The sequence below is a fragment of the Ranitomeya variabilis genome, chromosome 1, assembly GCF_051348905.1.
Source record: "Ranitomeya variabilis isolate aRanVar5 chromosome 1, aRanVar5.hap1, whole genome shotgun sequence".
In the NCBI taxonomy this organism is placed as follows: Eukaryota; Metazoa; Chordata; class Amphibia; order Anura; family Dendrobatidae; genus Ranitomeya; species Ranitomeya variabilis.
The window spans coordinates 872,475,597-872,499,083 of record NC_135232.1 but is presented as its reverse complement, the minus strand read 5'-3'; the positions used below and the strand labels follow the sequence as shown (position 1 = coordinate 872,499,083).

Sequence of the window (23,487 nt, the reverse complement as noted above, 5' to 3'; positions counted from 1 at the left end):
AGGGACGACAATTGATATGGACAGTTATGCCACAAGAGCCCCCCCCCCAAAAAAAGGGGGTCCCAATCAGTTTGCAAAAAATATGGGCAAGTGTCTTTTACCCTGGCAGTTAAATCACTCCTATGTCACGCTGCTTCAATATGTGGATAATCTTTCGTTGTGTGCACGAACAGAGCAGGAAGCCATTGCTGCCACTGTTAGTCTTCTCAAGTATCTGGCAGATCTGAACTGTCGGGTTTCGGCCTCGAAACTTCCGTTCTGCCTTGGTCAAGTGATGTTTTTGGGTCACTGTCTCCTTCAGGGTGTCAGACACCTCTCAAAAGAAAGAAAAATAGCCATCAGCTCCCTTCCTTTTCCAAAAGATGAGACTGAACTCCAGCGTTTTCTTGGACTATGTACTTATTGTTGTCAGTGGATACCGGATGCACCCCGTATAATGCAACCTTTCTACAATGCCCCGAAAGACGGTTCAAGATATGCTGATGATTTTGGCAGATTCCACACCGGATACGCTGTTACTACGGAAGACACTGTGGTGCACGCAGCTGCACTCCCTCCCTCACTGTCAGCACAAGAAGCAGAATTTCAGGCTCTGTCTACTGCATGTGTTCTGACCAAAGACAGGCGGGCTAATATATACACGGACTCACAGTATGCATTTGGTATTGCTCATGATTTCGGAGCCCTGTGGGCCAATCGAGGGTTTATTACCACCGCCGGGACTCCAGTGAAGAATGCTGAAACTGTTAAAACCCTCATGGACTCAATCAAATTACCTACCCAGGTGGCCATTATCAAAATTAAGGCGCAAGGTCCTAGGAAAAGTCCACAGATTGTTGGTAATGTCTTTGTGGATATGCAAGCAAAAGCTGCTGCTTTCCTACCCGTTGAACTGAACATACCAACTATGGTGACCACACGCTCTCAGCGTAAACAGTTACAAGAAACACTGACTCTACAGGAACCTGATGATCGACGACATACTGAGGTTTTCTGTCGGACCCCGCGAGACCGCTTAATGACGATGCAGAGAATGTCCCCAAAAGGAAGAAGTGAAGCAGTGGAAGGCTGATGGAGCACGTATGGACAATGGTCTCTGGAAAAAGGATCAACTTGTGTGTCTCCCTAAGCAGATGTACCCTGCTATTGCCACGTGGGCACATGGGCCCACACATCGAGGAAAAAAAACCAGGCCCTAGCCCTGGTACAAAAATTCTACTGGGCTCCAGGTATTTCTCCAGTCCTGACAGCACACAACCGTGCATGTAATATCTGTCAGACCTGCAATCCCGGTCAACTTCAATGTGTACCCTCGAAGCACCTTGCTAAGCCTGACTATCCTTTCCAAAGGCTCCAAGTGGACCATATCACGTTGCCTAAGTCTGGAAGGTATGAATATTGTCTGGTGGTTGTCGACATGTTCTCCAGTTGCCCTGAAGCATTCACCGTTGCCAACATGACTGCAAAGACTACAGCAAAGAAACTGGTGATGGAAGTTATATGCAGATATAGTGTTCCAGAAGTCGTCTCATGTGTATCAGGAGGTTCTGACAATGCTTGGATCTACTGTAGCCCTCCATACTCCGTACTATCCACAATCTAGTGGGAAAGTTGAGAGGCTGAATGGCACACTGAAGGGACAATTGACCAAAATGATGCAGGAGACTACGGCTCCATGGCCAGAGCTCCTACCCATTGTACTGTACCATATTCGTACTACCCCTAAGGCAAAACTTAGCCTGTCCCCATATGAGATATTGTTTAGTGCTAGGCCCTGCAAATTTCTAGCCTCAGTAGTTATCAGAAGAAACTGACAGTGCTGTTCAATATGTTATTCAGCTTAGTAAAAACCTTGCTAACATCTATGTTTTAGTTTTTTCCTTCCCTTCCAGATTCAGCAGAAACCGACACTTGTCGCAATTTAAAGTCTGGTGGTTTTGTGGTCGTGAAAAGCCATGTCAGAAAACTCGGACTAGAACCCTTGTATGACGGTCCCTACCAAGTCCTCAGTATTATTTCTATGCCAGAAAAGCTGGAGGGAAGGTCGACGTGGATCCACGTATCGCACTGCAAGCTGGTCAAACACACTAGTAGCAAATAAGGGGACATAATGTTTTGGTTTTCGCATTTTCTATATTATTATTGGTAACCATATGGGACAGCCTAAATTCCCCAATATCCTTGAATAATAAGTTTGTACAATATCATGAAAGATTAGTAGTACAGATGGGTATAGCCAATAAAATTGTCAGTTCTATTTTCATTTACCCTATGATTACACAAATGTGGGTTAAATTGCTTAGGGCCACAGACTATCTAGATGATCAAATTTGGGATATATTGGATATATTTAATACCACTGTTGCTGTCCAAAACCAACTTATCATAGTCACTAATCAATATACTGTAGTACTGGATTACTTAACAGCAGCACAGGGTGGTATGTGTCAGGTTATTGGACCTGCCTGCTGTCATTATATAGATCCCAACAGTACTATGAAGTTAAAGTTAAAGTTAGAGGATATTCAAAGACTCAGAGATTAATATAATAAAGACAATGACTGTAATAAGGATAGTTGGTGGGCAGACACCTTCTCCTTTCTTAATTTAGCAAATTGATTTGAGGGACTTGGGGGCTGGATAGCTGGAATCTTGCAAAGCTAGTTATATATTGTTGCCTTTATCCTTGTTATATATGTAATACTAAAACTTGTTTTTTGGTGTATTTCTGTATGTATTAGAAAATTCTGCACTAAGACAATTAATGATGAAACCAAAAGCGTTGCCACCCCTGCTCTTCTCTACACCGATTTCACAAAGATACCTGATGAAGATGTTGAAGCCAAGCGCATGGCTATCTTTAAAAGATCCCCACCACTGTTATCAATAATTGTTATTCGTAAATTCTAGTATACAGGGGAGACGGGTACGCCGCAACAGCCATGGCTGGTAACATGGCACCAGTCATGTGAAGACCAGTACCCCTCGAGCTTAGAGCTTGGGATAGTACCTCTGATGCTGGACATTAATTAACAAAATTTATCTAGGGGGGAATGTGAAGGAACAAATTATGAAAGGTTCTCCATTTTGTGCTAGATTCTCCATTTTGTGTTTTTGACTCCATTTTCTTGTTGCTTAAAGATAAATTCTGTTATTTAATTAGGTAAAAGGTTACAGCTGCCATGAATTAACTTTATCTTGTTGTTCACAAGCCTGGTATGCAACTAGCTATGGTTCATAATTGGTATAAAGACCTTGAGTCTTCTGACTCGAGCCAGATAATAGATTCGGGGGTGTATCACTATACAAGACTGAGGCATCTGTTAGAAAAACACATACTATGCCAAAAAGACATGACCATATCTGTAGTTTCCATTTTTCCTGTATCCTCATGGGTTAAGTTTTTCCTGCATTCTTATAGGTTAAGAACTGTGAGCGTGTTTTTATACTATTGGTTGAAGTAGAATTTGCTAACATGATAAAAGTACAACACAATAAACGGGGGCTAGAAATCTCCTTTGATTCTCCCAAACAGAGCTACGTCTCCGTCTGGTCATTTTCAGTTGCCGGCAATGCCCTGTAGATTAATTTGGAAATCACTGAGTTAACCGTGAAGAATCAATTTAGATCCTCCCTCAACACAAGTAGGCCAAATGCAGTTTAATATTCGAAATATAGGCCAAAAGCCTGAAAATTGAAGCTCAGCTTTGTTCAGTGGAGGAAAAAAGCAAGGAGCGGCAGACACCGTTAGTAGGGCCCAACCAAACAAGTAGGCCAAATGCGATTTCATATTTTCTGCAGGCCGGAAGCCTGAAAATTGAAGCTCAGCTTTGTTCAGTGGAGGAGAACACCAAGGAGCGGCAGACACAGTTAGTAGGCCCAACCAAACAAGTAGGCCAAATGCAGTTTAATATCTGATCTAGGCCAAAAGCCTGAAAATTGAAGCTCAGCTTTGTTCAGTCGAGGAGAACACCAAGGAACGGCAGACACCGTTAGTAGGCCCAACCAAACAAGTAGGCCAAATGCAGTTTAATATTCGAAATATAGGCCAAAAGCCTGAAAATTGAAGCTCAGCTTTGTTCAGTCGAGGAGAAAAGCAAGGAGCGGCAGACACCGTTAGTAGGCCCAACCAAACAAGTAGGCCAAATGCAGTTTTATATTTTATACAGGCCGAAAGCCTGAAAATTGAAGCTCAGCTTTGTTCAGTGGAGGAGAACACCAAGGAACGGCAGACACCGTTAGTAGGCCCAACCAAACAAGTAGGCCAAATGCAGTTTAATATTCGAAATATAGGCCAAAAGCCTGAAAATTGAAGCTCAGCTTTGTTCAGTCGAGGAGAAAAGCAAGGAGCGGCAGACACCGTTAGTAGGCCCAACCAAACAAGTAGGCCAAATGCAGTTTTATATTTTATACAGGCCGAAAGCCTGAAAATTGAAGCTCAGCTTTGTTCAGTGGAGGAGAACACCAAGGAACGGCAGACACCGTTAGTAGGCCCAACCAAACAAGTAGGCCAAATGCAGTTTAATATTCGAAATATAGGCCAAAAGCCTGAAATTGAAGCTCAGCTTTGTTCAGTGGAGGAGAAAAGCAAGGAGCGGCAGACACCGTTAGTAGGGCCCAACCAAACAAGTAGGCCAAATGCAGTTTAATATCTGATATAGGCCTCAGCTCAGCTTTGTTCAGTGGAGGACAGCTGTATTGAGTGGCGCAGACAGACACAGGTAGTAGGCCTAAAATAAAAAAGTAGGCTCTATGCAGTTTAAAATAGGTTACAGGGGTACACAGGCAGCACTGGTTTGTTCAGCGGAGGACGATTGTAAGGAGTGGCGCAGACAGACTTTGTAGGCCTAAAATAAAAAAGTAGGCTCTATGCAGTTTAAAACTGGTAACAGGAGTAAACTGGCGGCATAAGTTTGTTCAGTGGAGGACAACTGTAAGGAGTGGATGACACAGTTAGTAGGCCAAAACAATAAAGTGAGGTAAATGTCTGCCAAACAAATTTTCATAAATAAACAGGTGGCATAGCTACGTACAGGGGTGGGCTCCTCTGCTGAGTAACAGACAGTGGTAGTTGGCGCAAAGTATTAACTGGTCTAAATGGAGGCCAGGGCCCCTGTATATTTTTACTATCATCTATCATTTCAACACATTTTTATTGGCTGTGCCATTGAAGGATTTAACAGCACAGACTGCACAGTGGTGGAGCCGGGAGAGGTAAGTTTTGCAAGTGGTAGAGCACTGTTCGAGCTGGGGGGGACACTCTCTCGTGGGTGGCGGTACTGGCCCAGGGCCCCTCATAGTACGGCGGTGTGTCTGACGTTGGTTGTGCACCACCACCATCAGAGACACTTCATTGTACTATGAGGGACCCTGTGCCAGTGCCATCGCCCAAGAGTGGGCACACCCACCTGTCCAGGCAAACGGCACTCGCACGGGTGCTTGCGCTAGGTGGTGACCACGGCCCTGTGGGGGGAGTCAGCCCATTTATGGAGGTAAAAAAATGGCCTATGGTGGACAGTCAGCAGCTGCAAATGAAGGAGTTGGAGCTGTCAGTAAGAGGAGTCCAAAAGCAATATATTTTTCAGGCAAACTACGTGTCAGCAGGGGAAGGTGGGGCAAAATAATTAGAAATCCATGATTGGTTCATTTTAATGAAGGATAGATCATCAACATTTTGGGTAGCCAGACGAGTCCTTTTTTCAGTCAGTATTGAACCAGCAGCACTGAAGACTCTTTCTGATAGCACACTAGCAGCTGGGCAAGCGAGCTCCTGTAATGCATATGCAGCGCCCCAGAGTCCTGGTCGTTGCAGTACTGTGGCTCCGCCACTATGGGGAGCCATGGTGCGTCCGATGGCACTGAAGGAGTTCATCTGACCAGGTATCACAGACACCAATACATTTCACAGCCGGGCCTCCGGGGGGAGCTAAGGGTGCTATTCATTAGGCCACTCCCCACCATAGTGGGTAAACTGGGGGTCAGGCAGGAAGTTAGATCAGAAAGCTGACTGGATTGGACGAAGCAACACCTAGTGGCAGAGGGTGTTGTGGAGGAAGAGACAGTAGGGTCTCTGTCAGGGGTGGGATCCTGACAGAGGCTTGGCATTGAAAAGAACGTAACAGGTCCGCGCCAGCTCCGGGAAGCGGCGGGATCCAAGAAAGGACTAGAAGCGAGATAGATTGTGCTGAGTGAGAAACGAGATCAAGCAATAGGAGAATTCCAGTAGGGGTCGTGCTGTAAGACCGGAGCAACACCCTACTGAGGCGCACTACCGGTGGCCGGAACGCCGAGGGAGTATTATAACATTCAGCTTCAAGCAATACTCTAAACAGCGGCAGGACAGTCAGTCTCAGGCGGGCTGTCTAACTCAAATCACCTATGAAGTCTTGGGAGGCAATTGCGGGAGAGGGGCGTCTCTAGGGTCCCGGAAGAACTCCAGGCCTACCCGTCAAACGGGTGCCGTTCCTACCCGAACCTCAGGGAGGGACGGAGGATTAGCAGAACATCATCTAATCGAGTTGTGAGGGAACATCAGAAACAGACACAACAGTTGTGGGGTACTTTCCGTAAGCACAGCAGGGAAGGACTACAACACATAGCGCTAGGGGGAAGGCACAGATTTCCTCCTGTGAAGAGAACTCTGGAAGTGCCATTGGACTGGCCGGACTTGCGCAGCCTGGTGAACCGTATTCTGGACTGAGGACTCAGAGATCTTCAGTAAAGAGGTAAAGAGACTGCAACCTGGTGTCCTCGTTATTTACCGCGACCTGCACCCCACAACTGCACCGTTACAACACCACTTATTGCACCGGACGTCCCCCACTGGCTGACAGGGCCACGGACCGGGTCTAGCCACCGTGACAACCCCAGGACTGAGACCCAGAGGCCCGGCTCCGGGTACCCCTCGGCCCTGCGGCGGTGTGGGGGCGCTCCAAACTTGGCATCACGAACAGGATCTACTTAAGCCTGAAGAATCAGGTCATGTGTGCCTTGGAACTGTGACTTATTGTGCTTGGACTGTACTTTATTGCAAAGACTGTGTGCTGCGCCACTTGCCGCCAAAATCCGCCGCCATTGCAGCGCTGAGGAGAGCGCCGGAAGAGAAGAGGGGCGTGGAGTAGGCGTAGACAAGCTAGAGAGCGCGAAGAACAATGGCCGCCCAGTCTAAACATTTCTTGGTCCTGAGGACGTGTCCGTCAACAGCCGAGGTCCGCCTCCTAATCCTGTTTGGAGGGTGGAGACCATGGAGACGGGGCCGCCCACGAAAGAGACCGCGGGAAGAAGACATTGGAGAAGAGATAAAGATGGCGACACCAGAAGCACCGCATGGGGATGGTTGAACTCCGAGAGAGGCTGGACAGCCCGGTGTGGCTCAGGATACGCCGGCGCTGCGGGAGCTGACCCTTACGGAGCCAGGGATGGGCCGACCCCCCAGGCCGCCGTCGGAAGAGTGCGTGGCCGCAGCCGAGGCCCGGCGGATCGCTGCTCGCCTGGAGGCCGATGCTCGAGTGACTGCTCGGCTGGGCCAGCCCACAGAGGTCTGCTTGTCTCCAATGTCCCTTGATCCTCTCAACCCGGTCGCGGCTGGAAGTGCGCCGCTGACACCAGGCTTGAAGCTCATGCCTGAAGCCGAACACCTGCGGCACATGATGGCTGCATGGCGAGCCCGGCCACAACCGGTACCCCAGGTAGACTTCCTCACTGCTGCGGAGCCCTCCTTGTCCCACTGGGGTGTAGTGGTCTCCTTTAACCCCCAATATGGACGCGGGGTTATCCAGGAGATCGGGGAGCTGCTACAAGTCCACGTGGACCGAGAAGAGGTGGAGCCTTGCAGTGGAAGATTTGATCGTGACCTGGAGCCGGGTGATGCCGTCACTTATACCAGGTGGAGGAGGGCAACCAGCGAAGCGGGCTGGATGGCGCGGGGCGTCCAGCGGTGCGTTGCGCTTCAGGCCGCCGCTGCAACTTCCGAAGAGAAACCTCCCACCGATAAGACAACAGAGCCTGATCCTGGGGAGCAGCGAGGGACCCGGACCTACCATGCACCGTGGGGGCGTGCCGGATCCTCGGTAAAAAGAACATTCCGGCGGGGGATCCTGTCGTTGTTGGGGCGGGACCCGATCCTTGAACCAGCCGGACGACCCGTTGGTCTGGTGAGGCCCGGGAGGAAACCACCTTCCTCCCAGAAGAATGAGTAAGCATGACTGCTTTAAAAATGTATATAGTTCTTGGTTTAACTGTTTGTGTTTCCTGATTGTTTGCTGCTAAAACCGTCCAGGGTTAATTCCTAGGGATCCCTCTGCTGACCCGGGATCCTTCTTGTTTGTTTATTTTTCCTCAAGTTTGCACAAGTTGAAAGAACTGCAGTAATCATGGACCGTGCATGATACAAACTCTTCTTTGTAAATAGTTTACACCTTCTTAAGGGTGTTTCCTACTGGTTTTACTTAAAGACTCTTTGTGAAGATACCTTTCCTACTGGTTTTACTTAAAGACTCTTTGTGAAGATACCATACCGGAGCTTTTGCTGAGAAAGGACTGGTAGCTAGAGAACAAATGCTACCTCCCAAAGACTTGGTCCCCTCTTAAAGGGGATGTTCACGTGTTGCACTTAAAGAAATGGTATTGCTTTAAGACTGATAGATAGCAATGATGTTTGATAAGAGAAAATGATGATACTTACATGTAAAAGTTATATGTATCCAACTGGTTAACTGTAAAGAAATGCTGATAATGTTCCTTAGAAGAAAGATTGAGAGACAGAAGGAAGGTGCAGTAGGCCCCTAGGGGTAGACAGAGTGTCCTGCATAGTCGGAAGTAAGAAAGTATTAATGAAGGTTGATGATCTAAGTAGATAGTTGATAATGTTGATAAGAAAATGGGGATAGAAGGTAAACCCTGAGTCCTCCATAGAAAGTTAAGAAAGAGTTAGTAATGTGTTACAGAGGACAGAAAGTGAACCCGTAGGGGTTAGGTAGTGAGTCCTCCTAGGAGCCATACGTAGATGGCTCAAAGCTTCTAAAACTGAAAGTATGTTATGTCCTATACTATGTATAGTAGTTGAAAAGGCAGTAGGCCCTGGCTGAACGGGGCGGTCCTGTAACTGAAAGGAGAGGCAGTAGGTCTGGTGCCAATAGGACAGGCGGTCCTGCAGATCCAAAGTAGGAGAATGAGAAAGTTAAAATGCCTTATAATGTGATTATAGGAAGGTCTTTAGTGGATAAAGAGTGTATGTCCTTAAAGGCAAAGTTAAATTATTGTTCAATAATGTTTGCACTTAGTAGAATACCCGGTTGGGTAAGAAAAGTTAATTATAGCATGTTGCTATGATATTTTTGCCATGTTTGTAACGTTCAAGTGTCCTTACCTCCCATAAAGGGAAGCCTGTTCAAGTATACTTATTGTCATTGCACTTAACAAAATTGTATGTCTTTTTGCTAACTTGTATTGTTGTTTTCTTCCCAGTCCCGGAGTACTGTGTTTAACCAGGGGGGAGTGCAGCGCCCCAGAGTCCTGGTCGTTGCAGTACTGTGGCTCCGCCACTATGGGGAGCCATGGTGCGTCCGATGGCACTGAAGGAGTTCATCTGACCAGGTATCACAGACACCAATACATTTCACAGCCGGGCCTCCGGGGGGAGCTAAGGGTGCTATTCATTAGGCCACTCCCCACCATAGTGGGTAAACTGGGGGTCAGGCAGGAAGTTAGATCAGAAAGCTGACTGGATTGGACGAAGCAACACCTAGTGGCAGAGGGTGTTGTGGAGGAAGAGACAGTAGGGTCTCTGTCAGGGGTGGGATCCTGACAGAGGCTTGGCATTGAAAAGAACGTAACAGGTCCGCGCCAGCTCCGGGAAGCGGCGGGATCCAAGAAAGGACTAGAAGCGAGATAGATTGTGCTGAGTGAGAAACGAGATCAAGCAATAGGAGAATTCCAGTAGGGGTCGTGCTGTAAGACCGGAGCAACACCCTACTGAGGCGCACTACCGGTGGCCGGAACGCCGAGGGAGTATTATAACATTCAGCTTCAAGCAATACTCTAAACAGCGGCAGGACAGTCAGTCTCAGGCGGGCTGTCTAACTCAAATCACCTATGAAGTCTTGGGAGGCAATTGCGGGAGAGGGGCGTCTCTAGGGTCCCGGAAGAACTCCAGGCCTACCCGTCAAACGGGTGCCGTTCCTACCCGAACCTCAGGGAGGGACGGAGGATTAGCAGAACATCATCTAATCGAGTTATGAGGGAACATCAGAAACAGACACAACAGTTGTGGGGTACTTTCCGTAAGCACAGCAGGGAAGGACTACAACACATAGCGCTAGGGGGAAGGCACAGATTTCCTCCTGTGAAGAGAACTCTGGAAGTGCCATTGGACCGGCCGGACTTGCGCAGCCTGGTGAACCGTATTCTGGACTGAGGACTCAGAGATCTTCAGTAAAGAGGTAAAGAGACTGCAACCTGGTGTCCTCGTTATTTACCGCGACCTGCACCCCACAACTGCACCGTTACAACACCACTTATTGCACCGGACGTCCCCCACTGGCTGACAGGGCCACGGACCGGGTCTAGCCACCGTGACAACCCCAGGACTGAGACCCAGAGGCCCGGCTCCGGGTACCCCTCGGCCCTGCGGCGGTGTGGGGGCGCTCCACATATTCTGCCAATTCAGGCCAGGTGTCTAATTTACATGCCCAGTAATCAAAGGGGAATGACGTGTGAGGGAGAACATCGATAAGGGAGGAAAAATAGTTCGTAAACATACTGGACAAATGTTGTCTCCTGTCACTTTGAATTGATGCAGCAGTACCTGTCGTGTCTGCGGTCATTGCGAAATCACTCCACAACCTGGTCATAAAACCCCTCTGTCCAATGCCACTTCTGATTTGTGCACCTCTAACACCTCTGCCATGTTGCCCCCTGCAGCTCGTGTGGGAACCATCACCGCCGCTGTGTGCTGGGAATGCCTGAACCAAGCGGTCTACAAGAGTTGCTTGTTTGGTAGCCAATATTTGCTCAAGGTTCTCATGCGGCATGATATTTTGCAATTTCCCTTTATAGCGTGGATCCAGGAGGCAGGCCAACTAGTAATCGTCATCGGTCATCATTTTGATAATGCGGGGGTCCCTTTTTAGGATACGCAAGACATAATCAGCCATGTGGCTGTTCCAGGTGTCAATTCACTGCTTGTGCTGGGTTGAGGAGCACTTTCTGGCAAATCAACATCACTTGTCTCCCTCAAAAACCTGTACCTGACCTTGCAACGCCACCAGTTTCTATTGCCCCCTGAGAAGCTTCCTCCTCCCATAAATATTCATCCCCATCATCCTCCTCCTCCTCCTCTTCATCCGCCACCTCATCCAGGAGAGTTCCATGAGCAGACAATGGCTGACTGTCATCAAGGCTTCCCTCCTCCTCGGCTGCAGACGCCTGCTCCTTAATGTGCGTCAAACTTTGCATCAGCAGACGCATTAGTGGGATGCTCATGCTTATGATGGCGTCGTCTGCACTTACCAGCCGTGTGCATTCCTCAAAACACTGAAGGACTTGACAGAGGTCCTGTAGCTTTGACCACTGCACACCTGACAACTCCATGTCTGCCATCCAACTGCCTGCCCGTGTATGTGTATCCTCCCACAAATACATTACAGCACGCCTCTGTTCGCACAGCCTCTGAGAGCATGTGCAGTGTGGAGTTCCACCTTGTTGCAACGTTGATTATTAGGCGGTGCTGGGGAAGCTTCAATGATCGCTGATGGTTCTGCATACGGCTGGAGTGTACGGGCGACCGGCGGATGTGCGAGCAAAGTCTTCGCACCTTCAGGAGCAGGGCTGGTAACACCAGATAACTTTTCAGGAAGCACTGCACCACCAGGTTCAAGGTGTGAGCCAGGCAAGGTTTGTGTTTCAGTTCTGAAAGGGCTATGGCAGCCATAAAATTCCTTCCGTTATCACTGACTACCTTGCCTGCCTCAAAATGTACACTGTCCAGCCAGAACTCGGCCAGAACTTCCGCGGTGTGTCTGTTGTCACCCAAACACTTCATTTCCAACACAGCCTGCTGACGCTTACCACGAGCTGTTCCATAATGGGACACCTCGTGTGCAACACTGGCAGCTGCGGATGGAGTGGTTGTGCGACTGCGCTCTGTGGACGAGCTTTCGCTTCTGCTGGAGGAGGAGGAGGGGTGGCGAACGCCTACAGACAACTGTTTCCTAGACCGTGGGCTAGTCAGAACTGTCCCACTATGGCTGTCCCCTGTGGACCCTGCATCCACCACATTAACCCAGTGTGCCGTGATGGACACGTAATATCCCTGGCCATGCCTACTAGTCCATGCATGTGTTGTGAGGTGCACCTTTCTACTGACTGATTGCCTGAGTGCATGGACAATACGGTCTTTGACATGCTGGTGGAGGGCTGGGATGGCTTTTCTCGCAAAGAAGTGTCGACTGGGTAGGTCGTACTGCGTAGGCCATTGGGGCTTTGACAGCTTCGCTTTCAACCAACCGGTAGGGCATCATCGCTAACAAGATTAGTCTAGCAATGTGGGCGTTCAAACCCTGTGTACGCGGATGTGAGGATGAGTACTTCCTTTTCCTAACGAGAGTCTCTTGTAGGGTGAGCTGGACTGGAGAGCTGCATATGGTGGAACTAGCGGAGGTGGTGGTGGACATGGCAGATTGAGAGAGGGTTGGTGATGGTATTCTTGATGTTGGCCTACATACAGTGTTTCCTACCAAGAACCTGGTGATTCCCTGACTGCTTGGGCCTTGCGACGATACCTCCGCATTTGCTGCAGGTGGTGTCCTAAACGGTGGGCTTACAGTGAGGGAAGCAATGTAGGGTTGCTGACTACCTTCATTGTGAGCGGGTGCAACAACGTTACGGGACGTTAGGTAGTTAGTCCAGGCTTGCAAGCGCATGCTGGTTAAATGTCTACGCATGCACGTTGTATTTAAATTTTTGACATTCTGGCCTCTGCTAAAGGTCTTTGAGCATTTCTTACAGATAACTTTGCACTGATCATTCGGATCTTGGTTAAAAAATTGCCACACTGCACTCTTCCTACTATCGAATACCTTTTCAGGCATTGCACGCTGTGCTACTTTCACCGGATGGCCACGCTGTCCTAAAACTGTTTTTGTTTTTGACACACAATTTTGCCCTGATACGGGCCTGCCAGATGACAGCTGTTGCGATGTAGATGGCTGCTGCGGATCATCCTCCTCTGCTTCTGAGCTACTGGCAGCGGCACCCTCTTCCCCCAATGGCTGCCAATCTGGGTCAACAACTGGGTCATCTATCACCTCCTCTTCAATGTCCTGTGCACCTTCCTCTGTGTCACCGTGTAAGGTGCTATAGCGTTCGGGACGGGGCACCATAGTCTCATCAGGGTAAGGTTCTGGCTCAGTACACTGCGAGGGCAATGTTGTGATCTGAGTCAATGGAACAGCATAATAATCTAGCTGTGGCTGTGCATCTGTGTACTCCATGTCCGATTCATCTTGTAATGGGCTGTGAACTATTTCTCTTTCTAACCCTGGCACGGTATGTGTAAAGATCTCCATGGAGTAAACTGTATTGTCGGCTGCCGCATCCTTCACTTTTGTTTTGGGTGAAGGACACAAGGAAGCGAATTGTTCCTGACCGTGAGCATCCACTGACGACTCGCTGCTTTTAAATTTGGAACTTTCAGAAGAGGACGCGAAAGAGCTAGAGGCTGAGTCAGCAAGGAAAGCCAAAACTTTTTCCTGCTGCTCCGGCTTTAAAAGCGGTTTTCCTACTCCCAGAAAAGGGAGCCTTCGAGGCCTTGTGTAGCCAGACGATGACGCTGGCTCAACAACTCGAGACTTAGGTGCTATTTTGCTTTTCCCACTACCACCAGATGCTCCACCACCACGAACACCACCATCATTAACAGCTGGCAATGACCGCCCATGGCCTCTTCCACCAGACTTCCTCATTCTTGGGAACATGTAACCAAACTAACAACCGTTATATGGTACTGTAAAACAAGGTAGAAGGTGTATGTAAACTTGTTGAGAATTTAAATCTCCCTTTTTATGTGTGGGAGACTGCTGCAAAAATCAGGCCCACTGTATTACACTACACAGTGTACGTGGCAGAAAGGGGCTGGCAGATATACGACAAACAGAACTGACGCAGATGCACGTAGCGGCAATTTAAATCTCCCTTTTTTTGTGTGGGAGACTGCTGCAAAAATAAGGCCCACTGTATTACAATACACAATGTAAGTGTCAGAAAGGGGCTGGCAGATATACGACAAACAGAACTGACGCAGATCCACTTAGTGGCAATTTAAATCTCCCTTTTTTGTGTGGGAGACTGTCCCTGTAAAGAAAAGGTGGTGTTGGACAGTGGAAATCGCTACAGCACAAGTGGTTTGGGGGTTAATCTTTCCTCCCTAACAATATCCCTGCTTCTGACGAAGCTGCAGCAACCTCTCCCTATGCTCAGATCGGCAGAAGTAAGATGGCGGTCGGCGTGCACGCCCCTTTATAGCCCCTGTGACGCCGCAGAAAGCAAGCCAATCACTAAGATGGTGGGGACCGAGACCTATGTCATCACGCTGCCCACACTCTGCGTCCTCCTTCATTGGCTGAGAAAGGGCGCTGAAAGCATCATATGAAACGCGACTTTGGTGCGAAGATCGCCGACAGCATGGCCGATCCCACACTTTGCCGAAAGTCGGCGATTTTTGAAATTGTCCGATCCGTTTCGCTCAACCCTATATATGACAATAGTCAATTTTTTTTACCCAAAATATTTTGTGAACTGTACCAGGCCAATCGTTTTGTTAAACATTTTAACCTGCCATAATTCTACACACGTTAAACTGTATGGATGAATCATTGAATCCATATAAAGTTTTGCAAGTTTTTTCTAGAGTTTAATATACCACCAAAATGTAACAAGAACCGCTCTACAGCACATGGATGAATCATTAAATCCATAAAAAGTTTTGGAAGGTTTTTTAGAGTTTAATATACCAGAGAAATGTAGCAATAACTGTATTAGTGTATGGATGAATCATTGCTACCATAAAAAGTTTTGAAAGTTTTTTTTTTAGAGTTTAACATACAAGTGAAAAGTAATAAGAACCGCGTTACAGTGTATAGATGAATCATTGAATCCATAAAAAAATTTTGAAGGTTTATTTTAGAGTTTAATATATCAGCGAAATGTAACAAAGAACATAATACTTTGTGGATGACTAATTGAATCCAAAAAAAAGTTTTTGAAGGTATTTTTAGAGTTTAATATACTAGAGAAATGTAACAAGAACCTCATTACAGTCTACGGATCAACCATTGAATTCATAAAATGTTTTTGAAGGTTTTTTTATAGAGTTCAATATACCACTGGAATGTAACAAGCACCGCGCTACGTTATATGGATGAATCATTTAATCCATAAAAAGTTTTGGAAGTTTTTTTCAGAGTTTAATATTCCAGCAAAATGTAACAAGAACTGTGTTAGTGTATGGATGAATTATTGAATTCATAAAAATGTTTTTAATGTTTTTTTTATTTTTATATAACACCAAATTAATGGAAAGCACATAATACTGTATGGATCAGTAATTGAAGCAATAAATAAATTTCAATTATTTTTAGTTTTATATGATACCGAAATGTAACAGAAAGCACATAAAACTGAATGGATAAGTAATAGTGATGAGCGAGTTTACTCATTGCTCGGATATTCCCGAGCATGCTTGGGTGACTTCCGAGTATTTGTTAGTGTTCGGAGATTAAGTTTTCATCGCAGCAGCTGAATGATTTACAGCTATTAGCGAGCTTGATTACATGTGGGGATTCCTTAGCAACCAGGCAACCCCCACATGTACTTAGCCTGGCTAATAGCTGTAAATCATTCAGCTGATGCAATGAAAACTTAATCTCTGAACAATAACAAACACTCGGAGGTCACCTGAGCGTGCTCGGGAAAATCCAAGCGGCGAGTATATTCGCTCATCACTAATAAGTAAGTGAATCTGAGTCACCCGCCCGGGCCATGGGGTACTCGGTACAGGGTGCGGTACTTAAAGGGACGTGTTACGGCGGCGACCCGGTCCATGGCCCTGGGCGCCCCTGTTAAAGGGAAGATCTTTAAAGGGGTTTTTGAAATAAAGTTTGTGACGCCACCTGTGGTATTCGGTCAGAGGTGACCAATGCTGCTTAAAGGGGTCCTCTGGGGTGATGTTATGGCAGCCAGATGGTATAACTTCCCACAGGTGAAGTAGGTCCCCAGGGCTCCCGGTGAACAGTGGCGTAGGAAGGGGGGTGCGGGGGGGGCGGGCCGCCCCGGGCGGCACAATGCCGGGGGCGGCTCCGACCCAGGGAGGAGGAGGAAGAAAGAAAAAAAATTGAGACGCGGGCCCTTTAAATCTTCGGGCGGCGCCGACGCCACCGCCACAACCAGGGCCGCCATACCAGCTGGCATTGGGCCCCCCGTTCTAATACTCACCTCTCCTGGTTCCTGCGGCAGCTGCAGCTTCTTCACCGCTCTCTGACTCTGCGACGTCTCAGGGCAGAGGGTGCGATGACGTCATCACTGCGCGCTCAGCCTCTCTGTCCTGAGCGTTGCAGAGCCGGAGAGACGCTGAGTGCACGGGACCTGCGCTGGGAACGGGAGAGGTGAGGATTTTACTTTTTTTTTTTTTTCTTTATGTCTGACTCAGACAGACAGATTGCTGGAGACAGACTGGGGGCAGATTGCTGGAGACAGACTGGGGGCAGATTGCTGGAGACACACTGGGGGCAGATTGCTTGAGACACACTGGGGGCAGATTGCTGGAGACACACTGGGGGCAGATTGCTGGAGACACACTGGGGGCAGATTGCTGGAGACACACTGGGGGCAGATTGCTGGGCACACTGGGGCAGATTGCTGGACACACTGGGGGCAATGCTGGACACACTGGGGGCAATGCTGGACACTGGGGCAGATTGCTGGACACACTGGGGGCAATGCTGGACACTGGGGCAGATTGCTGGACACACTGGGGGCAATGCTGGACACTGGGGCAGATTGCTGGACACACTGGGGGCAATGCTGGACACTGGGGCAGATTGCTGGACACACTGGGGGCAATGCTGGACACTGGGGCAGATTGCTGGACACACTGGGGGCAATGCTGGACACTGGGGCAGATTGCTGGACACACTGGGGGCAATGCTGGACACTGGGGGAGATTGCTGGACACACTGGGGGCAATGCTGGACACTGGGGGAGATTGCTGGACACACTGGGGGCAATGCTGGACACTGGGGGAGATTGCTGGACACACTGGGGGCAATGCTGGACACTGGGGCAGATTGCTGGACACACTGGGGGCAATGCTGGACACTAGGGCAGATTGCTGGACACACTGGGGGCAATGCTGGACACTGGGGCAGATTGCTGGACACACTGGGGGCAATGCTGGACACTGGGGCAGACTGCTGGACACACTGGGGGCAATGCTGGACACTGGGGCAGATTGCTGGACACACTGGGGGCAATGCTGGACACTGGGGCAGATTGCTGGACACTGGGGCAGATTGCTGGACACTGGGGGCAATGCTGGACACACTGGGGCAATGCTGGACACTGCGCCTGTGCGGCCGCCCTGCTTGTGAATCCCAGCCCCGAACTCTGCATAATGCATAACACACTGCAGGGCTGGGATTACCAAGGTGGGTGGCCGCACAGGCGCAGTCTGCAAGCCTGGCTGTGACGTCAGACAGCCAGAGCTCTCTGCGCCTGCACCAAACAGCGATACACAGCGCAGGCACCGGATTTCATGGGTAAACAGTGCTGAGGGGACGGTGCCCGGCGTTGAGTGACGGCAATGGGGGGGGGCGCCAAACTCGGAAACAGCCCCGGGCGGCAAAAGCTCTAGCTACGCCAGTGCCGGTGAATAGATGGAAGATGGTGAGTGGTACAGTAAAGAACGAAGAACGCAGTTGTGCAGTCTTTTTACCTGGTTTACTGATGGTAGCAGGCAGCCACAGTCCAGGGCACCAGATCACAGGTACAGGCAGGGTCTGGCCAGCTTGGAAGTGTGGCGCCCCAGTAATGTCGCTTTCCTCACGGGGAGAGTGATGTTACGTTTGGAGGCAAGAAAGGATAACTGTCACCAGGTACCACAAGCATGCAACATATTCACACTCCAGGCCACCAGGGGGAGCTTTTGATCCTATTTACTAGGTGACTCCCCATATATATATAACTGTTAGTCTGTGGGGAAAGTAAGAAAGTTCCAGACAGCCATCTGAGGAGGATATAGGGTTCACGGAGCTGTGCATGCCTCAAGAGCTGCAGCTCCCAGAAAGAGACACATAGGATGCCGAATTCGTTGCAGTGAGTGTGCAGGAAAGCAAAGCATGGGAGAGGATACCAGACGGGGACCAGCCCCAAGCAGGCTGCCTGCTTCTGTGGCGCAGATATCCGGTAGCCGGAACACCGAGGTAGTAAGGAACTCTACGCCTTACTTCAGAGACCGGCAGGACAGCTAATTGCACGTTACTTGTCCACACCTACACCCAGGAGGTACGGTGACACCCCACAGAGCCGGGTTATCTAAGAGACCCTATAAACAGGCTCAAATCACCAGTCATATGGGTTTTATCCTATCCTATACGGGGACAGAGAGAGAGAGAAACACCACATCTGTGAGGACCTTACGAGAGGCTTAGCAGTAAGGGACTACACCACTACAGTGCAAGGGAAGGCTATTGATTTCCACCTGGACAAGGGGACTCTGGACTTGCCTCCAAACCGGCCGGACCCTACCTGTCCTGTGATCTGGTGCTCTGGACTGTGGCTGTTATGATCTGGTGGCCTAAGAGCAGCATGAGACGTACTCTGGAGAAGGTGGTACCTGTACTGACCGCAGACCCTGAACCTAACACCGCAACTAGAAGTAGCCGTGGAATGTACCTAGCGCTCCCTGGACATCTCGACACAGCCGGAGGACTAATTACCCCTAAAGATAGAAAAGGGAAAACTATCTTGCCTCAGAGAAAATTCCCAAAGGATAGGCAGCCCCCCACAAATATTGACTGTGAGAGGAGAGGGAAAAAACATACACAGACTGAAATCAGAATTTAGCAAAGGAGGCCACTTATAGCTAAATAGAAAGGATAGGACAGAGTACTATGCGGTCAGTATTAAAACACTAGAAAATATCCACCACAGAAAATACAAAATCTCCACAGCTAACTAAAGATATGGAGGGTATATCTGCATCTCCAGAGATACCAGCTTGGCTAAACAAATCCTTATACAGACCAAGCTGGAAATGACAAAAAAAACATGGAAAAGAACTGAACAATAAGGCCACAGCATGTGGACAGCAAAAAAACAAGGCCAGAACTTATCTTTGTTGAAAAGAACTGCAAAGCAGGAGAGACCAGGCAGAGATGTGAATCCTCCAGGAACAATGGACAACTGGCACTGACTAAAGGGTGAAGCAAGACTAAATAGCCCAGTCAGATTTGCAAAAAGTGAACACACCTGACAAATGCTGCGACTCAGAGACAGCAGTGCTACCACTTACAACCACCGGAGGGAGCCCAAGAGCAGAATTCACAACATGTGGCTGCTGAAACCAACAGTAAACAAGGTAAAGAGACTTCAATCCTGTGTCCTCGTTCTTCACTGCACCTCTCACCATTCTACCATCTACTTACTGGGAAGAACTGGGGATATACTTCACCTGTGGGAAGGTATACCATCTAGCTGCCATAACATCACCCCAGCGGACCCCTTAAAGCAGCGTTGGTCACCCTGACCAAATACCACAGGTGGCGTCACGAACATCAACTCTATTCCCTTTAGAGAGCTTTCCCTTTTACATGGGCGCTCTGGGTCACGGACCGGGCCACATCCCCCTGTGAACACTGGACCCGGTACCGAGTACCCCACGGCCCTGGCGGGCGACTCAGAAGCGAATTCAGAGTCCAGCTTTATCAGGTGGAGTTAAAAGCCTTCCTTCTAGCGCTGTGTTGTTATAGTCCCTTACTGCGTATGGCTTCGTAGCAAGGTCCTCTCAGTTATCTCTGTCCTTTGTGTAAGTGGGACACAAACGCATATGACAGGTGACTCAAGCCTTTTTACAGGGTCTTACGACCCGGGCTCTATGTGTCACTGTGTCTCCTTGGTGTTAGGACGAACAGGTGATATATAATTCACCTGTGCTGCCGGTTTCTGCTATGTGTCTTAGAGTCCCGCAAAAGCCTTGGTCTTCCGGCTACCGGTGTCTGCGCTCAATCAGGGATGTATCCACAACAACACGGAGAATAAACGTCCACTTAAACATGATTAGAAAGCAGTATCCAAAAGATTTATTAAATTGTAACAATCACATATATACATAAAAAATACAAAACATGGGTGTATTGTTAATACAGCCATATGGCAGAAGACACAAAAAGGAGAAAAATGTGGCAATAGACCAAGCAAGGGGAGAGTACACAAATATACCTTTGCGGAGGCAGTGTTTAGTTCAAACATAGAAAAACATATATGACCATGTGTAGTCCCTAGATCCAACTCATATGACAAGATTACCCTGAATATATAGTCATATATACACTCATCTGTATAGTTGCTGCTTACCCATTGTTGGTCAGGTCTGGTCTCCCCACCTTGCTAGGTCCCCCCGGGGACCCAGGTATGGCATTACCCTCCCCGAGAGGAAGGCAATACCACTGTGGTACCTGAACTCCTGGGGTGCCACAAATCCAGACAAGTTTTTCCCTGTTTTTTTGTAGTGCTATATACCACCGAAATGTACCACAGAGGCTGAGAATGAATAAATGAACAAGCTCACTAATACTGTATACTATTGAGCAGATATAGTGCACTGTGCATGTAGCTCCTGCAGGAGCTATGTTCTTCAAATCGGGGTTTTGAACAATTGGTGAGGGTCTAAACACATGGACCACCATCGAATAGAAACACCATGCAGTGCTTATAATATGTAAAAACTCTTACAAAATGATAGATACAATTTAAAAACATTAAAGTGAGTGGTAAAAATCGAGAACGAATATTTTTGTGAGACAGCTTTACAAGGGAAATCAGCAATTTGAATGTTGCTGCTGCTTCCTCCCACACTAAATCTTTGTACTACGTATGGGTTTATAGTTTGTGTTTTTTTATGAATAACATTTTATACCTCAACTCTTTGCACAGATCCATGTATGGTCTTCAAAGTATCTTTGTACAAAACAAATATGGCAACAGCGTAACCATTTACATTCTCACCAAATAGGTACCTAAATCAATACAATAAGAGAATATTAGCATAATGTCCAATTCATCATGTATAACGCAAAATAACGAGTTATTAGATTTAAAACTGATAATTGACTTGTTCTTACGTGGCCTTAATATTTACAACTAGCTCTTCATCCTTGAAATAGAAAAACTTCTTTTTTGTTTCCAGCTCAACATTGAAAGTTGGAAGCACTGTAACAAAAAGAAATACCGGTAATCAAAAAGCTATTTGTTAATAAGGTGAAGACAAATAGTAATACAAAAAATAATCAAAAAGCCTAAAAAAAAAATAATAATAAACATTGCTATCAATGGCTTAAACTGTCTACTGATAAGAATAAGGTGCTTACAGATCTCCTATAAGAACAAAGTGTTTGACATGTTGAAACTACTTCTATACATTTAATTTTGATAGCCAAAATCAAAATGATTTGCCGATATTTACTAAATAGTTAAAATTACAAAGTGCTTGTAAAAACAATCAATGTCAGAATTTACATGTTAATAAAAATTCTGTTCATTTTCCAGGTGAGTGAGACTTTTAATTCTGTAGTATATTGCTGATTGTATACAGTAGGATACCGGCCAACTCTACTGTTTATCAGAGGTGGCCTGTGTCCTAGACATGAAGCGCAGAATTTACAAGTTATAGTCTGAATGTGGCCAGATCCAACAAGATCCAGTGCCCCTGAACCCTTCAAAGCTCTAATAGCAAAGTGGCCTCTGTTTGCTGCATAAGAGAATGCAAATTCCTGACCAGCGACTGGACCATGTCGCCAGCCCAAACTGTAAATCATTCAAAAGCAAATCTTTCAAAATATATCTGTAAAACTATGGTACGTCTTTACTTCCTGACCGCTTAGTAACTTACATGTACAGGAGTGGCCCAAGGATGTACTTAGTAACTCAAGATTCCAGAAGTAACCTATGCATGCATGAAAATTAAATTATGCTTGACAGCAATGCTATATGCAGTATTAGTAACTAGAGGTGAGCAGATCTTTTGAAATTCAAACGCATGCGCTTCACCAAATTTTCCTGAAAAATTCTATTTGTGGTGATAAATTTACGGTAAATCTAATGCAAAGATTCTAAATGCCCAGAAAAGATGTGTATAACACCAGGAGGTCTCCTAGGGAATAAAGGGAATCTTTCAACACGTTTTTGCTATGTAATCTGACGACATCATGAGGTTGGGAGTGAGTTACTTATTAGGCTGTGTGCTGTTGTTTCTATACAATGATTGATTTATCATCAGGAGATTATTACTGCCCAGGCTAGGTCCCTCATGTCAAGTTATCTGATCATGCCCATCCTCTGATAAGCAGCTTACTGTAAATAGACAATGTTCCCAAAAAGCTACGGTGTGGGCGAAGTCAGCTTTATGAGATCTGCTACATGCTACATCTAAAATATTTGATTGTGGCCCAATGGCTGCACCCAGTAAACTAAGTGATACATCATTGGAATCAGGGTCTCTTTTCCTACGTTATGCTGTTCTCAGATGAGGTAGCAAAAACCTGATGACCGATTCCGTTTAAACTCCTTTTGAGCTTGTAAATGCAAACAGAGCATTATTAGTGCCCACATATCCTTAATCTATGTGGCAAGGTGTAAATGAATTGCATCTGATGGTAAACAACAACCTATGTAACAAAACACTGCAGTATCAGACTTTTTAAGCTACTTAAGTTGTAAAAATGGTCTAAAATGTATGCCTATGCACAGGCAGTGGAAACAGAAAAGCCATAGTTTTTTTTTTACATGGGATGGGGTGCAAAAATTCTTTGATTGTGGAGTATCAATAGCTTTTTTTTTTTGTTAAATGAAGAAGTAATAGCTTTTCATAAGCAGTCCAAATATTATCCCTTTATTTAAGCTTACAAACAATTGTGCTATTTTGAATGTGAAAAAGTAATGGCTTCTTAAAAGGAATAAAAAAAAAAGTCCCAACAGGTTTTCTATTCCCAAAATAATTAAATAATTACAAAGGCTTTTTATCAAGCCATCCAAATATTAGCTATTTTCAATGTGAAGATGCAATTGCTTGTCAACAGGTCTTATAAAAAAAAGGATTTATTTTGAGAGCTATTTCATGGATTGAGCATGCATTTCACTTGTTAAAGACTAAACTTCAGACAGAAAGGCCCACAAACAAACAGCAACTGAAAACCACAGCAGTGAAGGCCTGGCAGAGCA

The 23,487-nt window shown here is 47.0% G+C and overlaps 1 protein-coding gene across 2 annotated transcripts in view; it reads right to left on the bottom strand.

Annotated features, from left to right (window-relative positions):
* The window catches only part of LOC143788104 (venom factor-like), a 381,787-nt gene that overhangs the window by 253,466 nt on the left and 104,834 nt on the right, over window positions 1-23,487 (bottom strand). For both annotated transcript variants that reach the window (XM_077277495.1, XM_077277503.1), the window contains exons 7-8: window positions 21,393-21,480; window positions 21,188-21,287 (exon numbers count right to left, since the gene is read on the bottom strand). In XM_077277495.1, coding sequence (XP_077133610.1) covers window positions 21,188-21,287; window positions 21,393-21,480 — 188 coding nt within the window. The remainder of the gene's footprint in view (window positions 1-21,187; window positions 21,288-21,392; window positions 21,481-23,487) is intronic.